Source organism: Dermochelys coriacea, chromosome 11, assembly GCF_009764565.3.
Source record: "Dermochelys coriacea isolate rDerCor1 chromosome 11, rDerCor1.pri.v4, whole genome shotgun sequence".
Lineage (NCBI taxonomy): Eukaryota > Metazoa > Chordata > Testudines > Dermochelyidae > Dermochelys > Dermochelys coriacea.
This window is the reverse complement of record NC_050078.2, coordinates 474824-501740: the sequence shown is the minus strand read 5'-3', so window position 1 is coordinate 501740 and position 26917 is coordinate 474824. Positions and strand designations below refer to the sequence as shown.

Here is a 26917-nt window from a genome sequence, read left to right as displayed (position 1 = left end):
GACACAGTGGGTTTTTCCTCCTTATTATGTTGTACGTAAGCCTATGTGAGTCTTACTATTTGCACTGGCATCCGATGAAGTGAGCTGTAGCTCACGAAAGCTTATGCTCTAATAAATTGTTAGTCTCTAAGGTGCCACAAGTACTCCTTTTCTTTTTGCGAATACAGACTAACACGGCTGCTACTCTGAAATGCATGAATACTGTGTGCCTCAGTTTCCCTGCATATTGCACCAATGCCTAGGTGGTGGGACGTGTCCTTGGGGACTGGTGAGGTGGCTCCAGCTGCCTGCACATAAGCAATGGACAATGCCCTTCATAACCTGAGACGGAGAAGGGGGTACGACCAGATGACACTTTGCCTGGGAAGCGAGACAAAGATCAGGAGGAGGGGCAATGGGTGTGTCTGAGGTCGGGTCGCTGGAAGCTGGGCAGTCTGTTATGGGGGACTCAGAGAGTGGGGAGTCCAGGGCATCCAGCATGGGGTTCCCCCAAGATGGACTTGGCTGAAAGTCACTGATTTCTGTGCTAACAAGATCTGTTCTACGCTGTGTTCCTGTTGACTAATAACCCGTCTGTTTCACCGGCCGGCTGAGAGTCACAGCTGACTGTGGCGTTGGGGTGCAAGGCCCTCTGGCTTCCCCAGGGGTCCCATCCAGGTGGACCCGCCAAGGGGAAGTGCACGGTGTGAACAGGGATGCTGACTGCTCCGAGGTCAGTCCCAGGAAGGCCTTAGCTGAAAAGGCTCCTTGCTCTGAAGAGCAGCGTGCCCTGAGGGGAGTCGCGCTACCCAGAGTCCTGCTGGCTTCGTACAGAGCAGTTCAAGAGCATCGGACCTGTGACTGCCATACATGGTACAACTCTCCCTGAGGCTCTGTCTCCGTGGGACTCACTGCCCAGGGGTCCAGCTCCAGGAGGCAGTTAAGCAGCGTTTCTTCCCCTGGAGGCGGAGTGAGACCCCTCGAGGGCATGGCTCACTGACGGGGCCTCCCAGAGCCTGTCCCCACGCGGGGGCATGGCCCCCATCCTGTGGGTCCATGACACCTTCCCCAACCCATTGCTGACCACCCCCAGACTCACCATGGCTCTCCAAGCACACCCAGTGGGGCCTATGTCAGGGCGCAAGCACTGAGCCTGCGTGCGCAGACGCAGCAACTGTCCCTGGACACACTAGCCATTGGAAACAGAGCAGACGGGCAGAGCCCACATGAGCACCAGTGCCCCGGTGAATGCGGACTGCCACACCGGCAGCGACAGGCATGCCCAGGCCGGCGCGTGGGACTCGGGTCTGGTTCTCAGGGGGCAGTGTGAGAAGGGGGGTAACAGACTCGGACTGGGACAAGAGAGGGTTGTGGGGACATCACTTTATAGCCCAAATCTGGCTGCAAAGGTGTCCCGGTGTCCCCAGGCGATGCCCTGGAGCTGCTCCCTACGAAGCCAGGCAGGACTCTGGGGGAGCCTCCTCTCGGGGAGCAGCCTGTCTGCAGGGGACACAGCTCACCCGGCTCCCCCCTTCCTGGGTCTGACCTCAGAGCATCCAGCATCCTCTGCCCCTCCGTGCGCTTCCCACAGCGAGTCCGCCCAAGCAGGGTCCTGGGGGGCCAGAGGGTCCTGCCCCCCAACTCCGCAGTCAGACAGGACTCTCAGCCAGCCAATAAAACAGAAGGTTTATTAGATGACAGGAACATGGTCTAAACCAGAGCTTGTAGGTGCAGAGAACAGGACCCCTCAGCTGGGTCCATTTTGGGGGGCAGTGAACCAGACAACCACGTCTGCACTTCACTCCTCATCCCCAGCCAGCCCCCAACTGACTCCCCCCTCTCCACTCCCTCCTTCTCTGGGCTTTGTCCCTTTTCAGGGCCAGGAGGTCACCCGATTCCTTTGTTCTCCAACCCTTTAGCTCTCATCTTGCAGGAGGGAAGGGCCCAGGCCATCAGTTACCACGAAACAGGGTGTCGGCCATTCTCTGTGTCCAGACCCCTGCACACACCTGCCCTCTAGGGCTCTGCAATGACCATACACCCTTATCCCACCACCTAGATACTTAAGAACTGCCTAGGGGAAACTGAGGCACCCCCACACTATTCAGAGGAAACATTAAGAACAGTCCCACTTCGTCACATCAGGCACCTCCTGCAGTGCCAATGCCCCGACCCAGGGGCCAGTTCTAGGTCCAACTCATGCTGCTGGAAACTCGCTTCCTGCAGCACCGCCCTGATCCCTTGGGCCAGTCACCAGCCCACCCCCAAGCAGCTACTCAGGTCTCTGGGCTCTCCCCAGCCTCTCACTCACCACACACTTGGACAGTAAACGTCCTGGTGTCATCAGCCACATCGCAGACGTACTTCCCGGAATGCTCCACTCCAGCAGCAGGGATGACCAGCCGCCGATGGGTACCCTCCTCCTCCAGGATCAGGCTGCCCCCAGGCTCCAGCCTGGTGCCATCCTTAACCCACTGCACTGGCACGTTCCCACGTGAGAGCTCGCAGGCCAGAGTCACTGTCTCCCCTAGGACAGCCTTCAGAGTTGGGGGAGCTCGCCGCGGCTGCAGGATCTTCACTGGGGGCTCTGAAAGGAGAGGGCAGTGCTGGCCCAGGCAGCAAGGGGACAATGCTGCCCCCACCCTGGCCTGTTAGTTTGAATCAATGTCCGGCACAGCCAATTTCTCCTTTCACGCCACAACAGAGCAATGGTGGGTGTAAAAGCTGGAGGGAGCAGATCACGGGATGGCTCCTGGGGACTGAGGAGACACAGCGTGTATGGCTGTGCCTCGGGGCACGTGTATGACACGGAGGGCACAGCAGAAACTCACCACTGGCAAACGTATGGGCCACTCTCCCCAGCTACTCCGTGACCATAAGCAGAGCGGGAACCCAGGAGACACCAAGTGCAGCTAAGAGAGGGAGATGGCTCCGGAGCAGGGGAAGAGCTTTGCTCAGTTTATTGAGGACGGTCACAGAGCAGATGTCACAGAGATAAGGAAGCTCTGCCCCACCCCACGTTACCTGGCCCCCCATGCTCACCTGACACCTTGATGTCAAAGGAGACAGACTCGTCCCTTGTCTCACAGATGTACTCGCCGGCATCTTCGGCCTGGGCCTGTGGGACAATCAGCCAGCGCTGGGCCCCCTCTGCCCGCAGCAGCAGGTTCTCTGTCTCATCCACCTCCAGCCCGTCCTTGAACCAGCACACCTGGGCATCTGCGCTAGACAGCTCACACCTCAGCTCCAGGCACTGCAGCGCCAGAGCTCGCAGCTCCAGGGAGCGCTCCTGGGGGCGCAGGATCCTCACTGGGGGCTCTGTCAGGCACATTGAACGGAAGGGACATGATGGGCTCAGGGAGACCCAATCTCTACCCGTTGCAGGGCCGGGGGTCTGCTCTACCTAACCCCAGCCTGCCTGCTCCCATGGGCCCCACTTTGCTCTAGCGAGACCCCCTGCCACTGTCTGGGTCCATCAGGAGGCCTAGGCTCCCCGGTGCTCTGGGTGATCTGAGTGGGTGCTGGGGCTGCAGCCTGATGGTCGTTAGGAAAAGTCTCTGCCAGCCTTGTGCTACATGTGGGGAAGCAGCTGCCCATGGAGCACAAGTGTTACAGCCTCTGTCAGACCCAGACCCCAGTTCTAGATGACAGAACGAGGAGTAATGGTCTCAAGTTGCAATGGGGGAGATTTAGATTGGATATTAGGAAAAACTTTTTTCACTAAGAGGGTGGTGAAAACACTGGAATGTGTTACCTAGGGAGGTGGTAGAATCTCCTTCCTTAGAGGTTTTTAAGGTCAGGCTTGACAAAGCCCTGGCTAGGATGATTTAACTGGGACTTGGTCCTGCTTTGAGCAGGGGGTTGGACTAGATGACCTTCTGGGGTCCCTTCCAACCCTGATATTCTATGATTCTATGATTCTTCCAGGGCCATCGCGGGCTGGGCGTTGACGGGGCGCAAGACTCTCCCCTGAGGGCCAGGGGCCAGGTGCTGATGGGGCGCAGGGCTCTCCCCTCACGGCCAGGGGCCAGACGCTGATGGGGCGCAGGGCTCTCCCCTGAGGGCCAGGGGCCGGACGCTGATGGGGCGCAGGGCTCTCCCTGAGGGCCAGGGGCTGGACGCTGACGGGGCGCAGGGCTCTCCCTAAGGGCCAGGGGCCGGGCGCTGACGGGGCGCAGGGGTCTCCACTCACAGCCAGGGGCCGGGCACTGATGGGGCACAGGGCTCTCCCCTGAGGGCCAGGGGCCAGGCACTGATGAGGCGCAGGGCTCTCCCTAAGGGCCAGGGGCCGGGCGCTGACGGGGCACAGGGCTCTCCCTGAGGGCCAGGGGCCGGGCGCTGACGGGGCACAAGGCTCTCCCCTCTGGGCCAGGGAACGAGCGTTGACGGGGTGCAGGGCTCTCCATTCAGGGTCAGGGGCTGGGTGCTGGTGAGAGCCCTGCCCACTTGTCATCTCCCCACAGGGGACCGGGGCTGTCACTGAACTGCCAGCTGGGGTAACGGGGAAACGTTGCTGACCCACCCGCCGGGAGGCCAGGGGACATCACCGACCTGTCACCGTGATGTTGTAGAAGACGGAGTCGCCGCCCGCGTCGCACACAAACTCCCCCGTGTTCTGCGGCTGGGCCGAGGGGATGACGAGCCTGCGATGGGGCCCCTCACACTCCAGGAGCAGGAGCTCGCCCTCCTCCACCTCCACCCCGTCCTTGTACCACTGCACTGGGCCGTCAGCACGGGACAGTTCGCACGCCAGCACCACGCGCTCCGAGGCCAGGTAGGAGTGCGCAGCGTCCTTGTTAGAGCTGACGATCCTCACAGGCGGCTCTGGGCAGGGAGACAGGACGGGCTCAGCAGAGAGGCTGCAGGCTGGGTCACTCAGAGCCAGCCGCCCCACGCATTCTCCAAGGCAGGATGCCCAGGAAGCGGGTGAGGAAGTGACCCTGGGGGCAGCTATCTGGGGCGATGCAGAGCCTGGACTGACCATCCCTCATCAGGCAGGGATGTGGCTCATTCTGCTTTAGATGGAGCTGCAGAGTCGTTTGCATTCTCCTTGTCTGTGGGGAGCTGCTGCTTCCCTCCCTAGGGCCCAGCTCCCTGCAGTCACCCCTGCGACAGGGAGAGCCAGGGCTCAGGACTCTGAAGGTCTTACTTTAGCTTCAAGGCAGAGCTGGGCAGCAGGCTGGTCCCCCGCTGGCCACACAGGGGACCGGGAGTCAGAGCCCAGGCCCTGCTGGGTCTGACAAGTGCCAGCTCTGGTAATGCACCATCAAGCCCAGACGCTTCACTGGCAAGCCCCCTGTGCCATGCCTGCTGCCCTAGCTGGGGTCGAAGGCAATGGCAGCGCTGGGTACAGGATCAGCCCCACCGAGTGACTGACCACCAGGCCAGGCAGCACCTCAGGGCAGAGACCCCAGCTTCCTATCTGAGTGTAAGGCATCGGCCTCCCCCAGCGCTGCCTGTGGGCGTTCACCCTGCTCCCGGGAAGGGGACCGTCGCCCAGCCCCCAGCTCACCGGTCACAGTCACTGTGAAGCTCAGCGCATCCTCACCCACGTCACACGTATATGTCCCAGCATCCGAGGGGCGGGCAGAGCGGATACACAGCCTCCTGGTGCAGCCTTCTGCCTGCAGGGTGACGACATTGTCCGAGGGCACAGCCTCCCCGTCCTTGAGCCACCGCACAGGGGCGTCGGGCGTGGAGACCTCACACTCCAAGAGCAAGGGCAGCCCTGCCAGGAGCTCCCGGAGGCGCTGGGCCTCGGGCACCGGGGCGATGCGCACCTGCGGGGCTGAGAGAGCAGGTTCTTTATCATGAGTGCGGCAGCACCCTCAGAGATAGTGCTATTTTGAAGCCCAGAGGAGGCTGCGGTCCCAGCCCCATGGAGCTCGCAGCCGCAGGCCGTAGGAGCACCACAGCTGGGGTGACATTGCTACATACACTCACGGCCTGCAGGCTGCACTCCCAGGCTGGAGGGGACAAGCAGCCAAGGGTTGAGCCCACAGGACCCCCAGGCAGCAGTCCCAGGGTGAACGGTGGAGAGGAGGTGGTGGTCTGACAGACCGGCTGGAATGGGGGGCAGAAAGCAGGGAACTGGGGAAGGGGCATGTGGCCAGGAGGGAGGGGGCAGAGCAGGGCAGGGAGGCCGGGAGGGAGGGGGCTGAAGAGTGAGGAGATAGATTCCTAGATTCCTAGATACTAAGGTCAGAAGGGACCATTCTGATCATCTAGTCCGACCTCCTGCACAGCGCAGGCCACAGAATCTCACCCACCCACTCCTACGAAAAACCTCACCCATGTCTGAGCTATTGAAGTCCTTAAATCATGGTTTAAAGACTTCAAGGAGCAGAGAAGCCTCCCTCCAGTCACCCCATGCCCCATGCTACAGAGGAAGGCGAAAAACCTCCAGGGCCTCTCCAATCTGCCCTGGAGGAAAATTAGATAGGTGAGGATCCTCCCAGCAGCTGTGTCTTAGCAGGGGTTGCAGGGTGTCTGGGAGGCTGCAGAGCAGGAGGGGGCAGTGACCTGGGGGGAGCCTGGAGGGAAGCATTCGCTATGTGACCAGAGGATCTTGCCAATTTCTGCCAAGAGAAAGTTGGTGAAATGTGACCTGCCCTTCCCCCTCCCCTCAGCTCACCTGCCCCTCCCACAACTCTCCCCCCTCCTCCCCAGTCATACAAAGTCTCTGCTCTCCTCCTCTAGCCCCTCCACTTGTTCCCAGGACCCCATCCAATCCCATCTTCTGGTCTCCCTGAACCCCCCTCCTCCCTGCGCTTCTCACTCTCCTCTGGCTCTTCCCCTCACAACACAAAGTGCCAACCCACCCTGCCCCATTTGCCTCTCCTACTATCGCCCCATCGCCCTTCCTCCCTAAGCTCCCTGCACACACTGGCTGGAGTTCCTCTCCTCCTGCTCCGTCCTGGACCCTCCAGCCCCCTCCAGCCCCCGGCACGCCACAGAAACTGCTCTTGCCCAAGTCTCTAGTGACCCCTTCTAACAAAGGCTCAGGGCCAGCACTCCATCCATCCTCCCCGGTCTGTCAGCTGCCTTCACACAACTGGCCATGCTCCTCCTCTTGGCTTCCCTGATTCTGGCCTCTCTGGGTCTCCTACTCCCCCTCAAATCGCTCCTTCAGAGGAGCCTCCAGACCCAGGCAACAGCTGGGGGTTGCACAGTTCTGAGTCTGTGCCCAGGGACATGTCCAAGCGGGCTAAGACCTTGCTGGCAGCCACAGCTATTGTGGGGTGGATGGATGGAAAGTTGTCAAAGAGTGTGTGGGAGTCAGAGCCCTGCATCCCTCACTTCCTGCAATCCACTGTGTCTCTCAACCAGCCAGCCAGTAAAATAGAAGGTTTATTAGACGACAGGAACACAGTCCAAATCAGAGCTTGTAGGTACAGACAACAGGACCCCCTCAGTCATGTCCATCTGGGGGGCAGGGAGCTTAAACCCCAGCCCTGGGGCTCCCTCTGTTTCCCCAGTCCCCTTCCAAACTCCAACCCCCTCCAGCTATCTTCTCCAGCCCCCCCCCTCCTCCTCCAGCCTTTTGTCCAGTTTCCCCGTGGCAAAAGGTGAAGGTGTCACCTCGCCCCAACCCCCTTCCTGGGCTCAGGTTACAGGCTCAGGTATTGTCCCTCCACTGAAGCCTCCCCTCCCCCCCCCATGCAGACAATCCCAGTAAAACTCCACCGCAACATCCCCAGGTCAATCCTCCCCACTCCCTGCTCAGTCACAAAAGTATTTCCAGAGATATGTACCACAGACTATTGTGTTCCAAAGCTGCTGGAGGCCTCGGGGCGGGGAGGTTCTCAGAGCTCGGAGTGAGTACAATTGACATCCTTCCCCCCAGCCCAGCCAAGAGTTTACAGCCAGACAAGGTTGGGACTTGGGCCTTCACACAGCACTAAAGAACCCAAGAAAAAGACCTGGAACAGGGGGGCCATCAGGAGAAAGGCACGAGATTGTATGCTCTGCCAGCAGGAGCGTCTCATGGAAAGTGTGGACCCCAGCTCTCTGGACTGGCCCAGCACTGGCCAGATGGGCCAGTGGGTGAAAAACACCTTCTCAGACAGGAAAGGAGCTTAACAACATAAGAACATAAAAATGGCTATACTGGGTCAGACCAATGGTCCATCTAGCCCAGTATCCTGTCTTCTGACAGTGGCCAATGCCAGATGCCCCAGAGGGAATGAACAGAACAGGGAATCGCCCAGTGATCCATCCCCTGGCACCCATTCCCATCTCCTGGCAAACAGAGGCTAGGGATACCATCCCTGCCCATCTTGGCTGATAGCCATTGATGGACCTATCCTCCATGAATGTATCTAGTTCTTTTTTGAACTCTGTTATAATCTTGGCCTTCACAACATCCTCTGGCAAGGAGTTCCACAGGTTGACGGTGCAGTGTGTGAAGAAATACTTCCTTTTGTTTGTTTTAAATCTGCTGCCTGGTACTTTCATTGGGTGACCCCTAGTTCTTGTGTTAGGAGGAGTAAATAACACTTCCTTATTGACTTTCTCCACACCAGTCATGATTTTATAGACCTCTATCATATCGCCCTCTTAGTCGTCTCTTTTCCAAGGTGAAAAGTCCCAGTCTTATTAATCTCTCCTCATACGGCAGCCGTTACACATCCCTAATAATTTTTGTTGCTCTTTTCTGAACCTTTTACAATTCCAACTTTCTAACAGGTAGTACAGGCTCTGGACTGCGGGTTGCACAGGCGCTGATTTTGCTGGGGGGGCTGGATCCCCCATCTCTGCCCCAAGTCCCACCCCACCTCTTCCTGCCCCCACCCTGCCTCTTCCTACCCTGTTCTCCCTCGAGCATGCCTTGTCCTTGCTCCTCCTCCTTCCCCAGACAGAGCCTCCAGCTGATCCTCCTGCTGACCATGGCAGGCTGGAGGTGCAGGGGGGAGGGGGAGACACTGATTGGTGGGGCCCACCAGCAAGCAGGAGGCGCTGAGGGGAGGTGCTGATAGGGGGCTGCCAGTGGGTGCTCAGTACCCACCATTTTTTCCCCGTGGGTGCTCCAGCCCCAGAGCACCCATGGAGTCGGTGCCTATGGCAGGTTGTGTTTTTGTTTGGTCTGTAGCCGAGTGTTTTCAGCCTATCTCCTGGCCTCTGGCTGAATCTCTCTGCTTTGTCAAAACCCCTGATTGGTTTTACTGCAGCCCCAGCTAAGTGCTGGGTGCTGAGGGCTGAACGGTGGGGAGCTAGTGAACGGGGGCCCTGCTTGCACAGAGGCAGCAAATCTGTGCATTGTGGGGGCCAGGAGTTGAGGCTTGGGCACTGCGGGGTGCACAGACAAGCTGGAAGGACCTGTGCCGAGCTCAGGGGCTAACGATCTCTAGAGATTTAGCCACAGGTTCTCTGCGCTGCCCAAGGCCTCACTCAGGGGGCCATGGGCTGCGGGTGCAAATTGCTGGCCTGCGGAGGGAAGAGCGGGGCTCGCAGAGCCCGGAGGGGGGCGCTCATGCAGCCAGCAGCAGTTGTTTGGGGCGAGTTTCCCCTGGTGGGCACAGACAAGAATCCCCCGTGCTGTAAGCAGGGGGTAGCGAGTCACCTTGGGTAACCCCGAAAGTGTCACACCCCCTCCAGCTTCCTGGGGAAGTTCCACAGGGCTCTGGCCTTGATCCCCCACCCCATCATGTCTCTGGGTAATCTCATCTGCAAACACAAATTCCCACCCCAGCTCCTGTGCTGACAGCTCACAGCACAACTCCCACCCCCCAGCCGAGTTCTTCCCTCCAAACTAAGATCACAGCGTGGGATCTGACCTCTGCTGGGGGATGTCTAGCCCTCAGCTCAAATCCAACATGGCTACAATGGGTTCTTCTTGCCCCAAGCCCTCCTGCTGCCTTACTTCTCCATCTCTGTGGGAGGCATCCAGGCCCGTAGCTTGGAATCAGCTTCGCCTTAGCTGGGACGTGAGGCCCTGGAGAGACCCATGTCCAGATCTGGCTGATTCGGCCTGGATAGCCTCTCTAGAATATAGCCTTTCCTACCCACCCACCCAGCTAACCCTTGTGTCCAGGGCCTCATCCTCTCGTCTCTCTATCACTGCAACAGCCTGCTCTCCGGCCCTGACGACTGCGTCCTGCCCCATTCAGCTGCTGCTGCCATGGTCATTTTCCTGGCCTGTCACTGTGGCCATTTCCCCCTGCTTTGATTCTCCCCACTGGCTCCTCCTTCCCCATCACACCAAACGGAAGCTGCTGTTTGTCTCACTTCCAAGGCGCTTCCTGACCTCTCCCCACCTACCTCTCGCTGGCTGTCGACTCTTCCCTCCGATCGGCACATGGTGCCTCCACTGCCCACCGGTTACATGTGCAAACAAGCCCCTTTGTGCTTCCGCCTCGGCTGCCCCTCCCGCCTGGGTGGCGCTCCGGGAAACAGCCGCAAGGCGACCTCATTACACCCTCTCCAAACTCTCCTGTGCCGGGAGGCCTGCGAACAATGTGACGACGGCTAGGCTGCCCGTGAGCAGCGGCCACTGCCCATCAAGCTGCCCATGCTTCCGTGTGTTCTCCCGCCCGTCCGTCTCCTGGCTCACACTCGGACTGTGAGCCCCTTTGGGAGGCACTGCCTGTAATCTGTGTTTGTACCACACCTAGCAGAGGGGGGCCTGGGCCATGACGGGTGCTGCTGGCACTTCGAACGGGGCGGGAGCAGTGATCAAAAGGGGGGACAGCTCAGTGGGGGCAGCCAGGGCAGGGAGGAGCCGTCACCAACCTGTCACCGTGATGTTGTAGAAGACGGAGTCGCCGCCCGCATCACACACAAACTCCCCCGTGTCCTGCGGCCGGGCCGAGGGGATGACGAGCCTGTGATGGGGCCCTTCGCACTCCAGGAGCAGGCCCTCGCCCTCCTCCACCTCCACCCCGTCCTTGTACCACTGCACAGGGCCATCGGCACGGGACAGCTCGCACGCCAGCACCACGCGCTCCGAGGCCAGGTAGGTGTGCGCGGCATCCTCGTTAGCGCTGACGATCCTTACGGGTGGCTCTGGGAAGGGGGACAGGATGGGCTCAGCAGAGAGGCTGCAGGCTGGGCTGGGCTGGGTCACTCACAGCCAGCCGCCCCGCCTATTTCCCCAACACGGGGAGGAGAGATGGGAGCCCAGCCTCTCCAGGACATCAGAGAGGGTGTCACTCCCCATGGCTCTGTCACACCTGACCCTCTTCCCACAAAGCAGCAACATCCCACCCGGGCCAACAGGACGTGTCCCTGTCCGCTCAGGTGTTCCTAAGGACCAACCTCGCCAATCCCACACGCTAGAGCCGGGCTAGAGCAGTTCACGGAGGGGAGGCTGCAAGGGACAACCCCTGGGCTGCAGAGAGGGGGCGGGGGTTCAGCAGTTCAGCTGGGGGCGCTCTCCCCCGGCAGTCAGTGCTGGCCCCAGCATGGCACTAGAGGGCACTGCTGCAGGGAGGGGTCAGGGACTCTATGGGGAGGCTCTCCCCTGGCAGTCAGCGCCAGGGCCGCCCAGGGGGGACAAATGGGGCAATTTGCCCCCAGCTCTGGGCCCCACAGGGGCCCCCATGAGAGTTTTCAGGGGCCCCCACGAGAGTTTTAGACGGCACTTTGGCGGCGGGTCCTTCAGAGCCGCCGAACACACCCGGAGTGAAGGACCCACCGCCCCTTCCTCCGCTCCGGGTCTTCGGCGGCAGGGGGTCCTTCCACTCCATCTCTTCGGCGAGGTGCCCCGAAGATCGTCCCCTGAAACGACCCGGAGCGGAAGGACCCCTGCCACCGAAGACCCGAGGCCCCCTGAATTCCCTGGGCGGCCCTGGTCAGCGCTGACCCTAGTGCCCCTGTGCAGCAGGAGGGGGCGCTGTGCTGGAGGGAGCGGGGTGGGGGCTCCGTATGGGGGACTCCATCCCTTTGCAGTCAGTGCTGACCCCAATGACCACCATCTACCACCATCTTTCTTACGAGACCCAAGGCTTTGGCCCAGTAAATACAGCCAGAAAGAAACCATCAGGGGAGCCTTGCTGACCCACCTACTGGGGGGCCAGGGCTGTCACTGACCTGCCAGCTGGGGTAATGGGAGAGAGCTGCTGACCCACCCGCCAGGAGGCCAGGGGTCAACAGTGACCTGCCAGATGGGGTAACGAGGGAACGCTGCTGACCCACCCGCCGGGAGGCCAGGGGACATCACCGACCTGCCAGCTGGGGTAACGGGGGAACGCTGCTGACCCACCCGCCGGGAGGCCAGGGGACATCACCGACCTGCCAGCTGGGATAACGGGGGAACACTGCTGACCCACCCGCCGGGAGGCCAGGGGACATCACCGACCTGCCAGCTGGGGTAACGGGGGAACGCTGCTGACCCACCCGCCGGGAGGCCAGGGGACATCACCGACCTGCCAGCTGGGATAACGGGGGAACGCTGCTGACCCACCTGCTGGGAGGCCAGGGGACATCACTGACCTGTCACCATGATGTTGTAGAAGACGGAGTCACTGCCCGCATCGCACACAAACTCCCCCGTGTCCTGTGGCCGGGCCAAGGGGATGACGAGCCTGCGATGGGGCCCTTCGCACTCTAGGAGCAAGTGCTCTCCCTCCTCCACCTCCATCCCGTCCTTGTACCACTGTACCGGGCCGTTGGCACGGGACAGCTCACACGCTAGCACCACGCGCTCCGAGGCCAGGTAGGTGTGCGCGGCATCCTCGTTAGAGCTGATGATCCTCACAGGCAGCTCTGGGCAGGGAGACAGGACGGGCTCAGAAGAGATGTAAGTAACTGATCTACAAATTCTGTCGAGTCCTTGCAGCAGCTAGCCACCAGACCCCAAAGTTTGGGACTGGAAATGAAGTTGAATCCTTTATGCAATTGATAGGTTATAAGGCAGAAGGGGCCACTGTGATCATCTGCTCTGCCCTTGTGTCACACAGGCCATCGGACTCCCCTGAATAAATTCCTGGTTGAATCAGGGCAAATTTATTAGAAAAACATCCTATCTTGATTTAAAACTTGCCAGTGATGGACACCACAACCGTGGTATATAGTTCCAATGGTTAATTGCCCTCACTGCTAAAAACTTGCACCTTATTTCTCATCTCAGTTTCTCTAGCTTCAACTTCCAGCCACTGGATCATGCTGTGCCTTTGTCTGTTAGACTGAAGTGCCCAGTATCAAACTTCTGTTCCCCACGTAGATACTTACAGACTGATCATGTCATTCCGTAACCTTCTCCTTGTTAAGCTTAGTAAACTGAGCTCCTTGAGTCTGTGACTACAAGGATGGTTTTCCAATCCTTTATTCATTTTTGTGGCTTTTCTCTGAACTCTCTCCCATTTATCAACATCCCCCTTGAACTGTGAACACCAGAACTGGGGGCATGGTTCCAGCACCGGTTGCACATGTGCCAAATACAGAGATAAAATAATCTCTCTGCTCTTACTTGAGATTCTCGTTCATGCATCCCAGTGTAAGGGGACTGTTGCCCCCTTACTAACAGTCAGTGGGGGTGTTTTAGTTGCTAACTCCCAGTACTAAAAGGGGAAAGGTCAATGGGAAACCAGGACCCTGAGACTGATAATCCCCAGGAACAACGGGGAGAGGCCAATACTCCAGGTCAGCCTGAATGACAGGGCGGGCAGGCTAATCAGGGAGTCAGGAGACCAGGGAGGTCCCTCCTCCATGTGAGCTAGATTTGCCTGGGTCAGACAGAGTGGGGCCGAGCTAAGGAGAAAGCAGGGGCCAAAGCTGAGCTGGGGAGCAGAGCTGGGCCAGATCCAGAGGGGCCAGAGCTACAGCCCAGAGAGAGCAGACTTGCCCTGGGAGGAGAGGTGCAGCAACCAGAGCCAGAGGGGCCAGAAAAGCAGCCCAGGAAGCAGGTCAGTGCTGGGAGCAGAGTCACAGAAGCAGCCTGCTGAGCAGACCTGTCCTGGGAGCAGAGCTGCAGCAGCCAGAGGCAGAGGGGCCAAAGAAGCAGCCCAGGGAGCTGGAGGCAGAGCAGCAGCAGCAGTGAAGAAACCCAGTGGTGGAGCTGGGGCTGGAGCAGTCTGGAGCTGGGTGTGGTGAGCAGCTGGGGACCCTGGGCAGCAGGCCCAGCACAGGGAGACGCCTCAGCCAAGGGGTTCTGCAGGCCAGGCTGGGATCGTAACCCCGACAGGGCAGGGGCGACACTGGGAAGAAGGGTCCTACCACTTAGAGCCTGAGAGTGTGTGGCCACCACCAGAGCAGGTGTCCCACCCGCAGCATCCCTACAGCACAGCCAGGGCCTGAGAAGAAGGCCTGGGACTTACAAGGAACAGACTGTGAACTTCCCTGAACGTTCCAGAGACATTGTTTGTGATGTTCCCTGCCACGGAGCGGGGTGATGTGTTTAACCTTTCCCATTTTTCCTTATTCTTTTTAAAATTAATTGTTGATTAAATAACTTGCATTTGCTTTAATTTGTATGTAATGGTCAGTGGGTCAGAGAAGTGCCCAGTGCAGAGAGAGTACCCCAGAGTGGGGACACCCTAGCCCCTGTCCTAGGTGACCGCAGCAGGGTTGGGGGTCGAGACCCCCAGGAATCCTGGGCCCAGCCTTGTTGGAGTTACAAGGACTCTGCCAGACAGGAGAGTGGAAGGGGAGTCCTCAAGGGCAGGGAGGCCACTGGGTAAAGGAAGTGGGAGCGAGGACTCAGATCCTTTCGCTAGCCCACTTCACCGGGGTCGTGCAGAAGCCAGGAAAGTTCCCCACAATAGCGGGACTATTCCCCCGCTTACACCAGGATCACATTCGCCCTTTTGGCCACCACATCACACTGGTTTTTCATGTTCAGGTGATTACCCATCAACACCCCCGCAGTCCTTCTCAGAGTCCCTGCTTCCCAGGGTAGAGTCCTGCCATTGTAGGTATGCCCAATTATTTGTTCCTAGATGTACACATTTACACATTGTTTGCCTGAGCCCAGTGTACCAAGCGATCCAGATCGCTCTCTATCAGTGACCTATCCTCTACATTATTTGAAAGTGGAAGGCAGCTTGGGTAAAAGTGATCATGAAATGACAGAGTCATGATTCTAAGGAATGGTAAGAGGGCGAACAGCAAAATAAAGACAATGGATTTCAAGAAAGCAGACTTTAGCAAACTCAGGGAGCTGGTAGGTAAGATCCCATGGGAAGCAAGTCTACGGGGAAAAACTATTGAAGACAGTTGGCAGTTTTTCAAAGAGACATTATTAAGGGCACAAGAGCAAACCATCCAACTGCGTAGGACAGACAGGAAGTCTGGCAAGAGACCACCCTGGCTTAACCAGATAATCAATGATCTAAAAATCAAAAAAGAGTCCTACAAAAAGTGGAAACTAGGTCAAATTACAAAGGATGAATATAAACAAATAACACAAGTATGTAGGGACAAATTAGAAAGGCCAAGGCACAAAACGAGATCAAACTAGCTAGAGACATAAAGGGTAACAAGAAAACATTCTACAAATACATTAGAAGCAAGAGGAAGACCAAGGACAGGGTAGGCCCATTACTCAATGAGGAGGGGGAAACAATAAGAGAAAATGTGGAAATGGCAGAGGTGCTTAATGATTTCTTTGTTTCAGTTTTCACCAAGACGGTTGGTGGTGATTGGACATCTAACTTAGTGAATACCAATGAAAATGAGGTAGGATCAGAAGAGGCTAAAATAGGGAAAGAACAAGTTAAAAATTACTTGGACAAATTAGATGTCTTCAAGTCACCAGGGCCTGATGAAATGCATCCTAGAATACTCAAGGATCTGACTGAGAAGATATCTGAGCCATTAGCAATTATCTTTGAAAAGTCATGGAAGATGAGAGAGATTCCAGAAGACTGGAAAAGGGCAAATTAGTGCCCATCTATAAAAAGGGAAATAAGGACAACCCAGAGAATTATAGACCAGTCACCTTAACTTCTGTACCTGGAAAGTTAATGGAGCAAATAATTAAGCAATCAATTTGCAAACATCTAGAAGATAATAATGTGATAAATAATAGTCAGCATGGATTTGTCAAGAACAAATTGTCTCAAACCAACCTGATAGCTTTCTTTGACAGGGTAACAAGCCTTGTGGATGGGGGGAAATGATAAACATGGTATATCTTGACTTTAGTAAAGCTTTTGATACTGTCTCGTATGACCTTCTCATAAATAAACTAGGGAAATGCAACCTAGATGGAGCTACTGTAAGGTGGGTGCAAAAGTGGTTAGAAAACCATTCACAGAGAGTGGTTATCTGTGGTTCACAGTTATGCTGGAAGGGCATAACGAATGGGGTCCCGCACGGACCAGTTCGGGGTCCAGTTCTGTTCAATATCTTCATCAATGATTTAGATAATGGCATAGAGAGTACACTTATAAAGTTTGCGGACGATACCAAGCTGGGAGGGTTTACAAGTGCTTTGTAGGATAGGATTAAAATTCAAAATGATCTGGACAAACAGGAGAAATGGTCTGAAGTAAATAGGATGAAATTCAATCAGGACAAATGCAAAATACTGTATTTAGGAAGGAACAATCAGTTGCACACACACAAAATGGGAAATGACTGCCTAGGAAGGAGTATTGCGAAAAGGGATCTGGGGGTCATAGTGGACCACAAACTAAATATGAGTCAACAATGTAATGCTGTTGCCAAAAAAAAAAAAAAAAAAGCAAACATCCTTCTGGGATGTATTAGCAGGAGCGTTGTAAGCAAGACACAAAAATTCTTCTGCTCTACTCCGCACTGATTAGGCCTCAGTTGGAGTATTGTGTCCAGTTCTGAGCGCCACATTTCAGGAAGGATGTGGACAAATTGGAGAGAGGCCAGAGAAGAGCAACAAAAATGATTAAAGGTCTAGAAAACATGACCTATGAGGGAAGACTGAAAAACTTGGGTTTGTTTAGTCTGGAAAGAGAGACTGAGAGGAGACATGATAAAAATTTCAAGTATGTAAAGGTTGTTACAAGGAGGAGGAAGAAAAATTGTTTTTCTTAATCTCTGAGGATAGGACAAGAAGCAATGGGCTTAAATTGCAGCAAGGGAGGTTTAGGTTGGACATTAGGAAAAAACTTCCTAACTGTCAGGGTGGTTCAGCACTGGAATAAATTGCCCAGGGAGGTTGTGGAATCTCCATCATTGGAGGTTTGAAGAGCAGATCAGACAAACACCTGTCAGAGATGGTCAAGATAATACTCAGTCCTGCCAGGCATGCAGGGGACTGGACTTGTCGACCTCACGAGGGCCCTTCCAGTCCTGTGACTATGATTTACCTGCGCCCAATTTTTTGTGTCATCTGCAAATTTTATAATTTTGTTTTCTTCTAGGTCACTGATAAAAGTTAAATTGTGTAGGGCCAAGAACCAGTCCCTGCGGGGCCCCATTGGAAACACACATGCTCAGTGATGATTCCTCATTTACAGTTACTGTTTGAGACTTAACAGTGAGCCAGTCTTTAATCTATTGAATATGGGCCATGTTGAATTTATATTGTTCTAGTTTCTTATTCAAAATCTTGTGCAGTACCAAGTCAATGCCATACAGAAGCCTAAGTATATTACATCAAGACTATTACCTTTATCAACCACACTTCAGGATAATTAATTATTGGAACAAATTACCAAGAGCTTTGGTGATTCTCCATCATTGGAAATTTTTAAATCAAGATTGAATGTTTTTTAAAAGCTCTGCTCTAGTTTAAACCAGAATTACTTCAGGGCGGTCTTATGGCCTATGCTAAACAGGAGATCAGACTACATGATCACAGTGGTCCCTTCTGGCCCTAGAATCTGTGCCCCATACCAGCCATTCTATTATGTTGTCCAGGATCAAAGTCAGGCTGACAGGCCTATATTACCTGGGTCATCCCACTGACTCTTTTAAAATAATGGCACATTAACTTTCTGCCAGTCCTCTGGAACTTCCCAGTGTTCCACAGTTATTGAAAATCAACATTAATGGTCCAGCAAGCTCCTCAGCCAGCTCTTTTAAAACTCTTGAATGAAATTATCAGGACCTGCTGATTTTAAAATGTCTAGTTTTAGAAGCTGCTGTTTCACATCTTCCTGAGATACTAGTGGAATAGAAAGAGAGTCATTATCATATGATATGACTACATCATCTGTTATTTTCCCAATACAGAGCAGAAATATTTATTGAACACTTCTGCCTCATCCTCATTATTACTGACTAGTCTATTATGTCTATCTAATAATGGAGCAATAGCATTGTTAGGCTTCCTTTTGTTCCTAATATACTTTAAAAAACCTCCTTCTTATTGTTCTTAATTCTGCTGGCCATAGATTTTTTTCTTTTGTCCTGTTGCTTCCCTTATCAACGTTTTGCAAATCCTAGCTTATATATATAATTTTTATAGCTACTTTGACTTCCCCCACTAAGCCAGGTTGGTTTTTTAACCACTATAGCTGACTTTCTGGGTTGTGGCCTTTGGGGCATCTAGTAAAATCAGAGAATCATAAAATCAAAGGGCTGAAAGGGACCTAGAGAGGTCTCATTCTTAAACAATTCCAATGGTTATATACATTTTTCTGTTTAAATCTCCCAGTTGATCTGGCTCCCATTTTTTGTCAGCTTTCTGTAATGGGCCCTTTTAAAGCACCAAGTAGACATGTGACTGGTCTGGACTTTAGCCTATTTGCACATTACCAAGTGCAATCAAGTCATGATCACGTCTACCTAAAATATCACCAATTTTTAATTCTGTGACCCGTGTCTCTGTCACAACAAGGTCTAACATGGAACCCCCCATGGTGGATACAGCACATTTTGAGTTAGGGAATTGTCATCTATAATATTTAAAAAAAGGAGTACTTGTGGCACCTTAGAGACTAACGAATTTATTAGAGCATAAGCTTTCGTGAGCTACAGCTCACTTCATCAGATGCATTCGATGAAGTGAGCTGTAGCTCACGAAAGCTTATGCTCTAATAAATTTGTTAGTCTCTAAGGTGCCACAAGTACTCCTTTTCTTTTTGCGAATACAGACTAACACGGCTGCTACTCTGAAACCTATAATATTTAGTAATTCCAAGGATGTTTTAGTCCGGACAGCATGAGACCCCCAGCGCATGTCACTCAAGGTCAAGCCTCCCCACCCCCTACCAATGCAGCTTTCCCCCTACACATTACCAATAGGAGTGCAAGGAGCTGCTCGTCCGGCTCCCTGTGGAATTTGACTGGGACACCCATTAGTTCGTCAGCCTGTACTTTGTCTGTTAGAACAGAGATGCTGCAGAGAGGCATTAGGGAGGCAGGGTGGTTTCATCTACGTTGACATTTGGCCAGGATGTCGGGGTTCTTGCCTTTGCCTGTACAACTGAGCCAGGGGCTTTATCGCAGTGAGACTGACACATTCCTTCTACAGCAGAGGGTGGCACATGGTGCTGGCAGGTGGGTCCCTGCCCCAGCCTAGCCGTTAGCTGAAGTGCAGGCAGAGGTGGGGAATGACGGTGACAGAGTCCCACCTGCGCTGCCAGCCCCGGGGCAGGTTCTGGAGTGCACAGTGTTACTTAGGTTACAGTCTGTGTCTCTCCTGGGAACAGGCAGCTCGGCAGGCGGGGGAGGAGCTCAGGGACATAAGGGAGACCTCAGGAGGGAACTGAAGAGAGTGATGGGGCTTAGTATGTCGCAGTGACCAGCGCAATCTACTGTGTCACTGAAAGCACCACCTGGTCCTTCCTCACTGGTCCCCCATCCACTGTGTGGCCAGACCACACACTGCTTATCTTACAAAGGGCAGCAGGCTCCCATCACCTCCCTGTATAGCAGCATGACCCCAGCCCAGTCCCCTCGCCACAGAGCGCTCTGTTAACCGCTGGCTGGAGAGGAGGGATTGCAAGTCGAGGGGTGCAACTAGTAGCAATGGAGTAAAAGAGAGCAAAGGGCAATAAAACATTTTCCCTCCAGTGATCTCTCTCAGTGTGAGCAGAGCTGGCAAGCCCAGGCCCCGAATCCTCAGCCTCACCCGCTCCTGATGGGTCCCTCCAGCTAATCTCAGCTCACGGATATTGAAGCTGCAGCAGAAGACAGCTGATGGGGAGGACGTGCTGGGCCAGGAATGTGTTTGTGTGACTAGCTTTCTGATGGAGGGGAGCGAGGACAAGAGACGCTGTGGCCAGGGAGGATGAGGGCAGAGCAACAAAGCACAAAGAGGGGAAAGAGCTGGACAGACCGAGGGACGGAGGGCAAAGGGGCTGAGCATGTGGACACTGCAGCGACACAGCTATTGAAATGCCTCAGACAGACGGACAGAGACCCGCAGCACCTATGCCAGTGAACTGGGATCAACCCACCTGTCACCGTGATGTTGTAGAAGACGGAGTCGCCGCCCGCATCACACACAAACTCGCCTGTGTCCTGTGGCTGGGCTGAGGGGATGACGAGCCTGTGATGGGGCCCTTCGCACTCCAAGAGCAGGCCCTCGCCCTCCTCCACCTCCACCCCGTCCTTGTACCACTGCACTGGGGCATTGGCATGGGACAGCTCGCACGCCAGCACCATGCGCTCCGAGGCCAGGTAGGTGTGTGCGGCGTCCTCGTTAGAGCTGACGATCCTTACGGATGGCTCTGGGAAGGGGGACAGGACGGACTCAGCAGAGAGGCTGCCGGCTGGGCTGGGCTGCGTCACTCACAGCCAGCCGCCCCACCCATTCCTCAGTACTGGAGGTTATTGCTCATTATTACAAGGGGCTTCCAGTGCCCATCGACTGAGGGGAACTGGAGCACACTTGGGTTCCGCCGCTGGTGAGGGCAGCCGTGGCCAGGCAGGCATATCACACCATGCCTGAGCGGCTAGTGAGAGCCCACTGTGGAGAGTTGTGCAGTTCCTGCTGAACGCTAAGTACGAGCTGAGTGAGTTACAGCACGGGCACTGCTGGAAGAGATGTGTAAAATGTAGAGCATGATGCGCCAGACCTGCTGGCGGTGCAGCCAGTCACCTGAGGTGGCCGGGGCTCAGCTAATTCGGTGAAGAGTGAGAACAACTGACCCAGCCCAGCCCTGGGTTTACAGGCTGGGCCAGATGCAGGCCGAGCATTTACAAAGACAAAAGAGCCGCAGGAAAAGCCTCTGACCGGGGGACCCTTGGGCTGAGCTGGAGCCTGGCTTATGAAAAGAGACAAAGGTCTGCGGCTGTGTACGAGAAGGAGCCAGGGTGCAAAAGCTTCCCCATCCAGAGGAGGTGCCCTGCCAGCAGACGTGTCTCTGCAGAGGCAGATCCCAGCTCAGTGGACTGGCCCAGTGTTGGACAGACTGACCATTGGGTGAGACAGGAAGAGTCAGCAAGTCCAGGCTCTGATTGCGTGCTATGTTTTTCTTTCCCTTGTAACCTGATGTTTCCAAACCCTTTTACATGCTTGTATGTGAATTTTTATCTCAAGCTCTGTTAAATAATCTTCTGTTTGGTTTTATTATAGACATGACTAAGGGTATGTCTACACTGCAATTAGACACCCAGGCTGGCCCAGGCCAGCCGCCTTGGGTAGCGGGGTTCAGGCTAAGGGGCTGTTACACTGCAGTATAGATTTCCTGGCTCGGCCTGGAGCCCAGGATCTAGGACCCTGCGAGGTAGGAGGATTCCAGAGCTCAGGCTGCAGCCCGAGCCTGGAAGTCTACACCATAAGGAAACAGCCCCGGATGCTTGAGCCCCACTGCCTAAGTCAGCTAAAACAGGCCAGCTGTGGGTTTTTCCTTTGCAGTGTAGATGTAATCTTACAGCACATCTACAAAAAGAAAAGGAGTACTTGTGGCACCTTAGAGACTAACAAATTTATTAGAGCATAAGCTTTCGTGAGCTACAGCTCACTTCATCGGATGCATTTGGTGGAAAAAACAGAGGAGAGATTTATATACACACACACACAGAGAACATGAAACAATGGGTTTATCATACACACTGTAAGGAGAGTGATCACTTAAGATAAGCCATCACCAACAGCAGGGGGGGGAAGGAGGAAAACCTTTCATGGTGACAAGCAGGTAGGCTTAGCCTTCCCCCCCCTGCTGTTGGTGATGGCTTATCTTAAGTGATCACTCTCCTTACAGTGTGTATGATAAACCCATTGTTTCATGTTCTCTGTGTGTGTGTATATAAATCTCTCCTCTGTTTTTTCCACCAAATGCATCCGATGAAGTGAGCTGTAGCTCACGAAAGCTTATGCTCTAATAAATTTGTTAGTCTCTAAGGTGCCACAAGTACTCCTTTTCTTTTTGCGAATACAGACTAACACGGCTGCTACTCTGAAGCACATCTACAGTGAGCCTGAGTCACCTGACTTGTAGGACTCACGCTCTGGGGCTAAAAGGAGCAGTGTACACATTCCCGCATGGGCTCCAGTTAGGCTCTGAAACCCAGCTGGGGTTCAGAGCCCAGCTGCAGCCTGAGCGGGAACAGCCACGCTGCTACTTACAGCCATGTAGCACGAGCCCCAGTCAGTGACCCATGGTTTGAGACTCACTGTTGCAGGGTTTGGTTTGGTTTTCTTTGCACTGTAAACAGATCCTAAGTGCTTTGCGATAAGAGGCCAGTGCTGAAGGGAGATGAAGCCAGTAACCTGGGGTGCACTGCGGGTGTCCAGATAACAGTAGAGTGGGGTACACTGCAGGTGTCCAGACAAGGAACTGGGCACTCCAGGTAACAAGAAGGGGTGGGTAAGTCATTAGCCTGCAGCCCAGCGTGGAGACCGTGTGCTGCCAGCGGCCAGCAGCCTTGGGAGATCATCCCCCGTGGGCACAACCACAGCTCCCTCACTCCGCGAGCAGGCAGCAGTGATTCACAGGGGGCAGCTGCCACTCACTTGCCCTCTGCTTACCACCCAGCAGGGTGGTTGAGCTCCTGGGGCTCACATGGCCATAGGCCTCCCCGGGGCAGTGGACAGAATCCAGCTGTGGCAGCTCCAGAGGATTTGATTTCAATGGCCAGAGGCGCCTGTGAAGGCTAGAGAAGGCAGGTCTCTGGGGGAGAGGCAGTGAGGAAGAGAGGCTGAGTGGGGGTGAATGGGGCAGGAGGAGAGAAAGGGGTCTCAGGGCCACACATCTGCCTTGGGCCTGCTAGGATGTGATGGGACGTCTCCAGCTCTAATGCCCTGAGCCCATGTCTGCAAGGAACCTATAGGAGGGGCGGGGGCGCAGGACTCCTGAGGGCCAGCCCCCAGCTCACCAGTCACGGTCAATGTGAAGCTCAGCGCATCCTCGCCTGCATCACACGTGTATGTCCCAGCATCCGAGGGGCGGGCAGAGTGGATACACAGCCTCCTGGTGCAGCCTTCTGCCTGCAGGGTGACGACATTGTCCGAGGGCACAGCCTCCCCGTCCTTGAGCCACCGCACAGGGGCGTCGGGCGTGGAGACCTCACACTCCAAGAGCAAGGGCAGCCCTGCCAGGAGCTCCCGGAGGCGCTGGGCCTCGGGCACCGGGGCGATGCGCACCTGCGGGGCTGAGAGAGTCATCGTGAATGATCAGAGAATGGAGGCGAGTCCTTGCTCTCACAGGGCAGCCAGGACAATGCCCCGGGTCCCAGCAGGCCCTGGGATAGGCCCTATGCAGGTTGGTCCATGATATCAGGCTCTGTAAGACAGCGCACGCTGCCTGGCATCCCACGGAGGCCAGCTCCCTGCTGCTCAGCCCATCCCACCGCAGGCCAGGCTGCCAGATGGCCAGGAGCCGCTCTCCCCTGCATCGTTCAGCGGTGCAGCCCCTGGAGATTGTAGCACCCAGCATGCAATGCTCCACCCCCACCCCAGAGCACAGCCTGCTGCAGACACAGGTCTCGCTCGTGTCTCACAAGGCTGCATCTTCACACTGGAGCCCAGGGCAGATTGCTCCCAGCCCCAGCAGGGCAGGTGAGAACCTGCTGCCACCCCAGGGAGCCCAGCACAGCCTCTCCCTGGCCGAACCAGCATTCCCTCCTGTGGGCTCAGCACAGGGAGATGCCCTGGGCCTAAGCAAGCAGCATGCACTCCGCGGGGAGGGAGAGGGCTCCCGCAGGCCAGGGAAGCAACAGGAGCTATGTCAGATGCCTCTGGATGCTGAAGAGGCTGTGGTGAAAGAAGGATTAGCACCCTAGCCAAATGTCCCCAAAACAGCTGCCACCACCCAGGCCAGAGGGGGCTGCATTACATTGCTGGGTGAAGTGGTCCCTACCTGTCCCTCCCCCACCTCCCACAGGCTGGGAGGATTATTTGGCCTTTGCCAAGGACTCTGAGCTGCTGGGAGGACAGGTGTGTAGGAAGGGCAGGCCCTTGTTGTAACTCTTGAGTTCATGCTGCCTGGTTCATCCCCTCAGCTCAGTGATCTCAGCTGATATCCCAGGAGGGTGGTCTGTAGCCTGGATGTAGTGCCCCCTGCCCCCCGGTTTGGGGGCTGATCCGCAGCAGGAGAGTGCTTACCTTGCACCCACAGAGTGGCAGAGTCCCGCACGCCGCTGGACACAAACGTGACCTCGGCCCCACTTTCCGCCAGCCGCACACCACGGAGCAGCAGGGAGTGCTCGGTCCCGCTGCGCTTTATGCAGTAGCTCTGGCCTTCCTCTTCCTCCTGCAGCTTCGCCCTGTTCAGGAACCAGTTCCCTGCCACGGAGGCCGAGAGCTCCAGGGAGAACTGGGCATCCTGGCCCACCTGCACCTGCACGTCCTTCAGGGCTCTCCGCACGCAGGCTACAGGGACTAGAGCACAGTGCAGGGTCCTCAGCTAGAGACGGACAATACCTCGGGCAGAGCTCTGGCCCCTCTGCCCTTCAGCCCTTTGCCATGGGTCACATTACCCACTCAGCCCTCTGAGCTGGCCGCTAGCATGCCGGGTGCGGGACCAGGGAGCTGCCCTCCAGCCACTGGGTGCAGGTCCAGGGGCTGCCCTCCAGCAATGGGCCAGCTCCCCAGGCAAGTGCCCTTCAGCTGGTGGGCCTGGGCCATGGCCCCATCCCATTCGGTGTTGGGAAGAAGAGGTCACTGGACCGACACTGGACTCGGTCAATCAGTGCTCTGCACAAGCCAAAGCAGGCTGTAATTCCCAGCATCCTGGCATCCAGCTGTGTCTGGCAGGGCTCAGGCAGGAGCAGGGCCTGGAGGGAGCAAGCTCAGGAAGGGAACAGGCCCCAGAGGGCTGTAGTACGTACCAAGGTGCACAGAGCCAGGAAATTCCACGGGCCTGCTCCTCCCGTACTTGTTGACAGCACATATGCGGAAGCAGTAGTCTGCCTCGGCAGGCACGCTATCCCCCAGCACCTCCACCATGCTGGCCAGGTCCGTGGTAAGACACTGCACCCACTCGGCCGTGCTAGCCTCCTGCCGCTCCAGGACGTAGCTGCTGGGGGGGCTCCTGTGCACATCAGGCCCGGGGCACCACGTCAGGAGGGCAGCGTTGTTGCGGTCCGTGCTCATCTCGGCGGCCACGGGCGCGCTCGGGGGAACACGCTTTGCACCTAACACAAACCCCACATCTGCTTAGCTCCCTGCTCTGAGATGTCGACCGAGCGGGTAAGCAACCAGCTGAGACATGGGGCCTTCCCCTCTGGGGGCTGCCATCCCCGATCCCCAGTTCAAGGGCCTCCTGGCATCAGGGGACCAGGAATGGGATACAACGCCTTCCCCTCTGGGGGCACCGACTCCAACCCAGCTTCAGGGGACGGATACGCTGCTCTGGACACATGGACTATTCAAATACTCCTGCATCAGCTTTATAAAAATGATCAAGGTGTTTCTAAGCATAAGCAAGAGATCCCCAGATGCTTAGCCTGGGTTAGCCCCAAAGCTACACATAGAGCTGGCTGATTATAGAAACCTACATCACCTTTTGAAACCTAAGCCTGTAAGTCATTTGTGTGTCTATGTTCACCTGGTTTAACCTTGTAAATAACTCATTTCCTTTTTCTACTTAATAAACCCTCATATAGTTACTACAGGACTGACTACAAGCATCGTCTTCAGTGTGAAACCTAAAGCACAAGTAACCTGGGGTAAGTGACTGGTCCTTTGGGACTGGAAGTAACCTGAATATTGCTGTGATCCTTGGCATAAGAGGCCGCCTGTCACAGAGCTAGGCTCACCTGGTGACGAGACAGATTGGCGTACCAAGGGGACTTTCTGTAACTATGTGTTAAGGCTGGTAAAGTGCCTGAGGAGTTTGCACTAGGCACAGGAGGTTGGTGAAATCCAAGTTTAGAGCTCACAGCCAACATGGGGTTTGTGCCCTGGTTTGTACCCATCCCCCTGAGGTTGGTGTTCACGCTCATGCATCACCACTGGGAGCACCATGCTAGTTTCACAGATGTCAATGGGTCTAAGGCCAGAAGGGATCAGATCACCGATCACAGGCCCTTCATTTTTACCCAGATACCCCCATATTAAACCCAAAGGTTTGAGTTAGACTCAAGCGTTTTGACCCTCAGGAGACCAAGCTGTGGCCACAGGCAGCAAACAGGAGAGACCGAGGGGCCACCAACAGCCCAAGCCCCACCGTGGCAGGGAACTGATTAGGGAGAAGTGCCCAGATGATCCGAGCAAGTGAGCCACAGCCCAAGCTGTAGAGGAAGGCGAAAAGCCCAGAGGTCCCTAATGGAGTACTGGGCCTTTCCCCTCTAGGGGACACTGGCTCCAATGCAGCCCTAGAGCAGGGGGACCCTGACCCACAGACTGATGGGCTCGATGCTCCAGAGAAGTGCCACCCCCCTGGTGGGGTGCTCACATTTGATGCGGAGCTGGGCTGACGTCTGCGACTCCCCCACGCTGAAGGAGATGACCCCAGCGTCCTCCCGCGTCACGTGCACCAGGACCAGCAGGTGGGTTTTGCCAAAGCTCTTCAGCACGGTGCATGGTGTCTCCCGCAGCTCCAGCCCATTCCGGCTCCAGCAGATTCCCTCCACAGCGTCCCGGGTCTCCACACAGAAGGCAGCATTCTCCCCCTCCATGACATCCAGCTTTCGTGGGAGCCGCTTCACGATCACCCCTGGGAGAGTGTCCAGGAAAGGCCCAGAG

General features: G+C 55.7%; 1 protein-coding gene across 1 annotated transcript in view; it reads right to left on the bottom strand.

Annotated features, from left to right (window-relative positions):
* OBSL1 (obscurin like cytoskeletal adaptor 1) overlaps nucleotides 1-26917 on the bottom strand; it is a 59338-nt gene that overhangs the window by 18686 nt on the left and 13735 nt on the right. The window contains exons 4-14 of the mRNA XM_038422545.2: nucleotides 26628-26888; nucleotides 25060-25365; nucleotides 24335-24610; nucleotides 23107-23382; nucleotides 20244-20516; nucleotides 12412-12684; nucleotides 10711-10983; nucleotides 5492-5767; nucleotides 4531-4803; nucleotides 3022-3297; nucleotides 2291-2566 (exon numbers count right to left, since the gene is read on the bottom strand). Coding sequence (XP_038278473.1) covers nucleotides 2291-2566; nucleotides 3022-3297; nucleotides 4531-4803; nucleotides 5492-5767; nucleotides 10711-10983; nucleotides 12412-12684; nucleotides 20244-20516; nucleotides 23107-23382; nucleotides 24335-24610; nucleotides 25060-25365; nucleotides 26628-26888 — 3039 coding nt within the window. The remainder of the gene's footprint in view (nucleotides 1-2290; nucleotides 2567-3021; nucleotides 3298-4530; nucleotides 4804-5491; nucleotides 5768-10710; nucleotides 10984-12411; nucleotides 12685-20243; nucleotides 20517-23106; nucleotides 23383-24334; nucleotides 24611-25059; nucleotides 25366-26627; nucleotides 26889-26917) is intronic.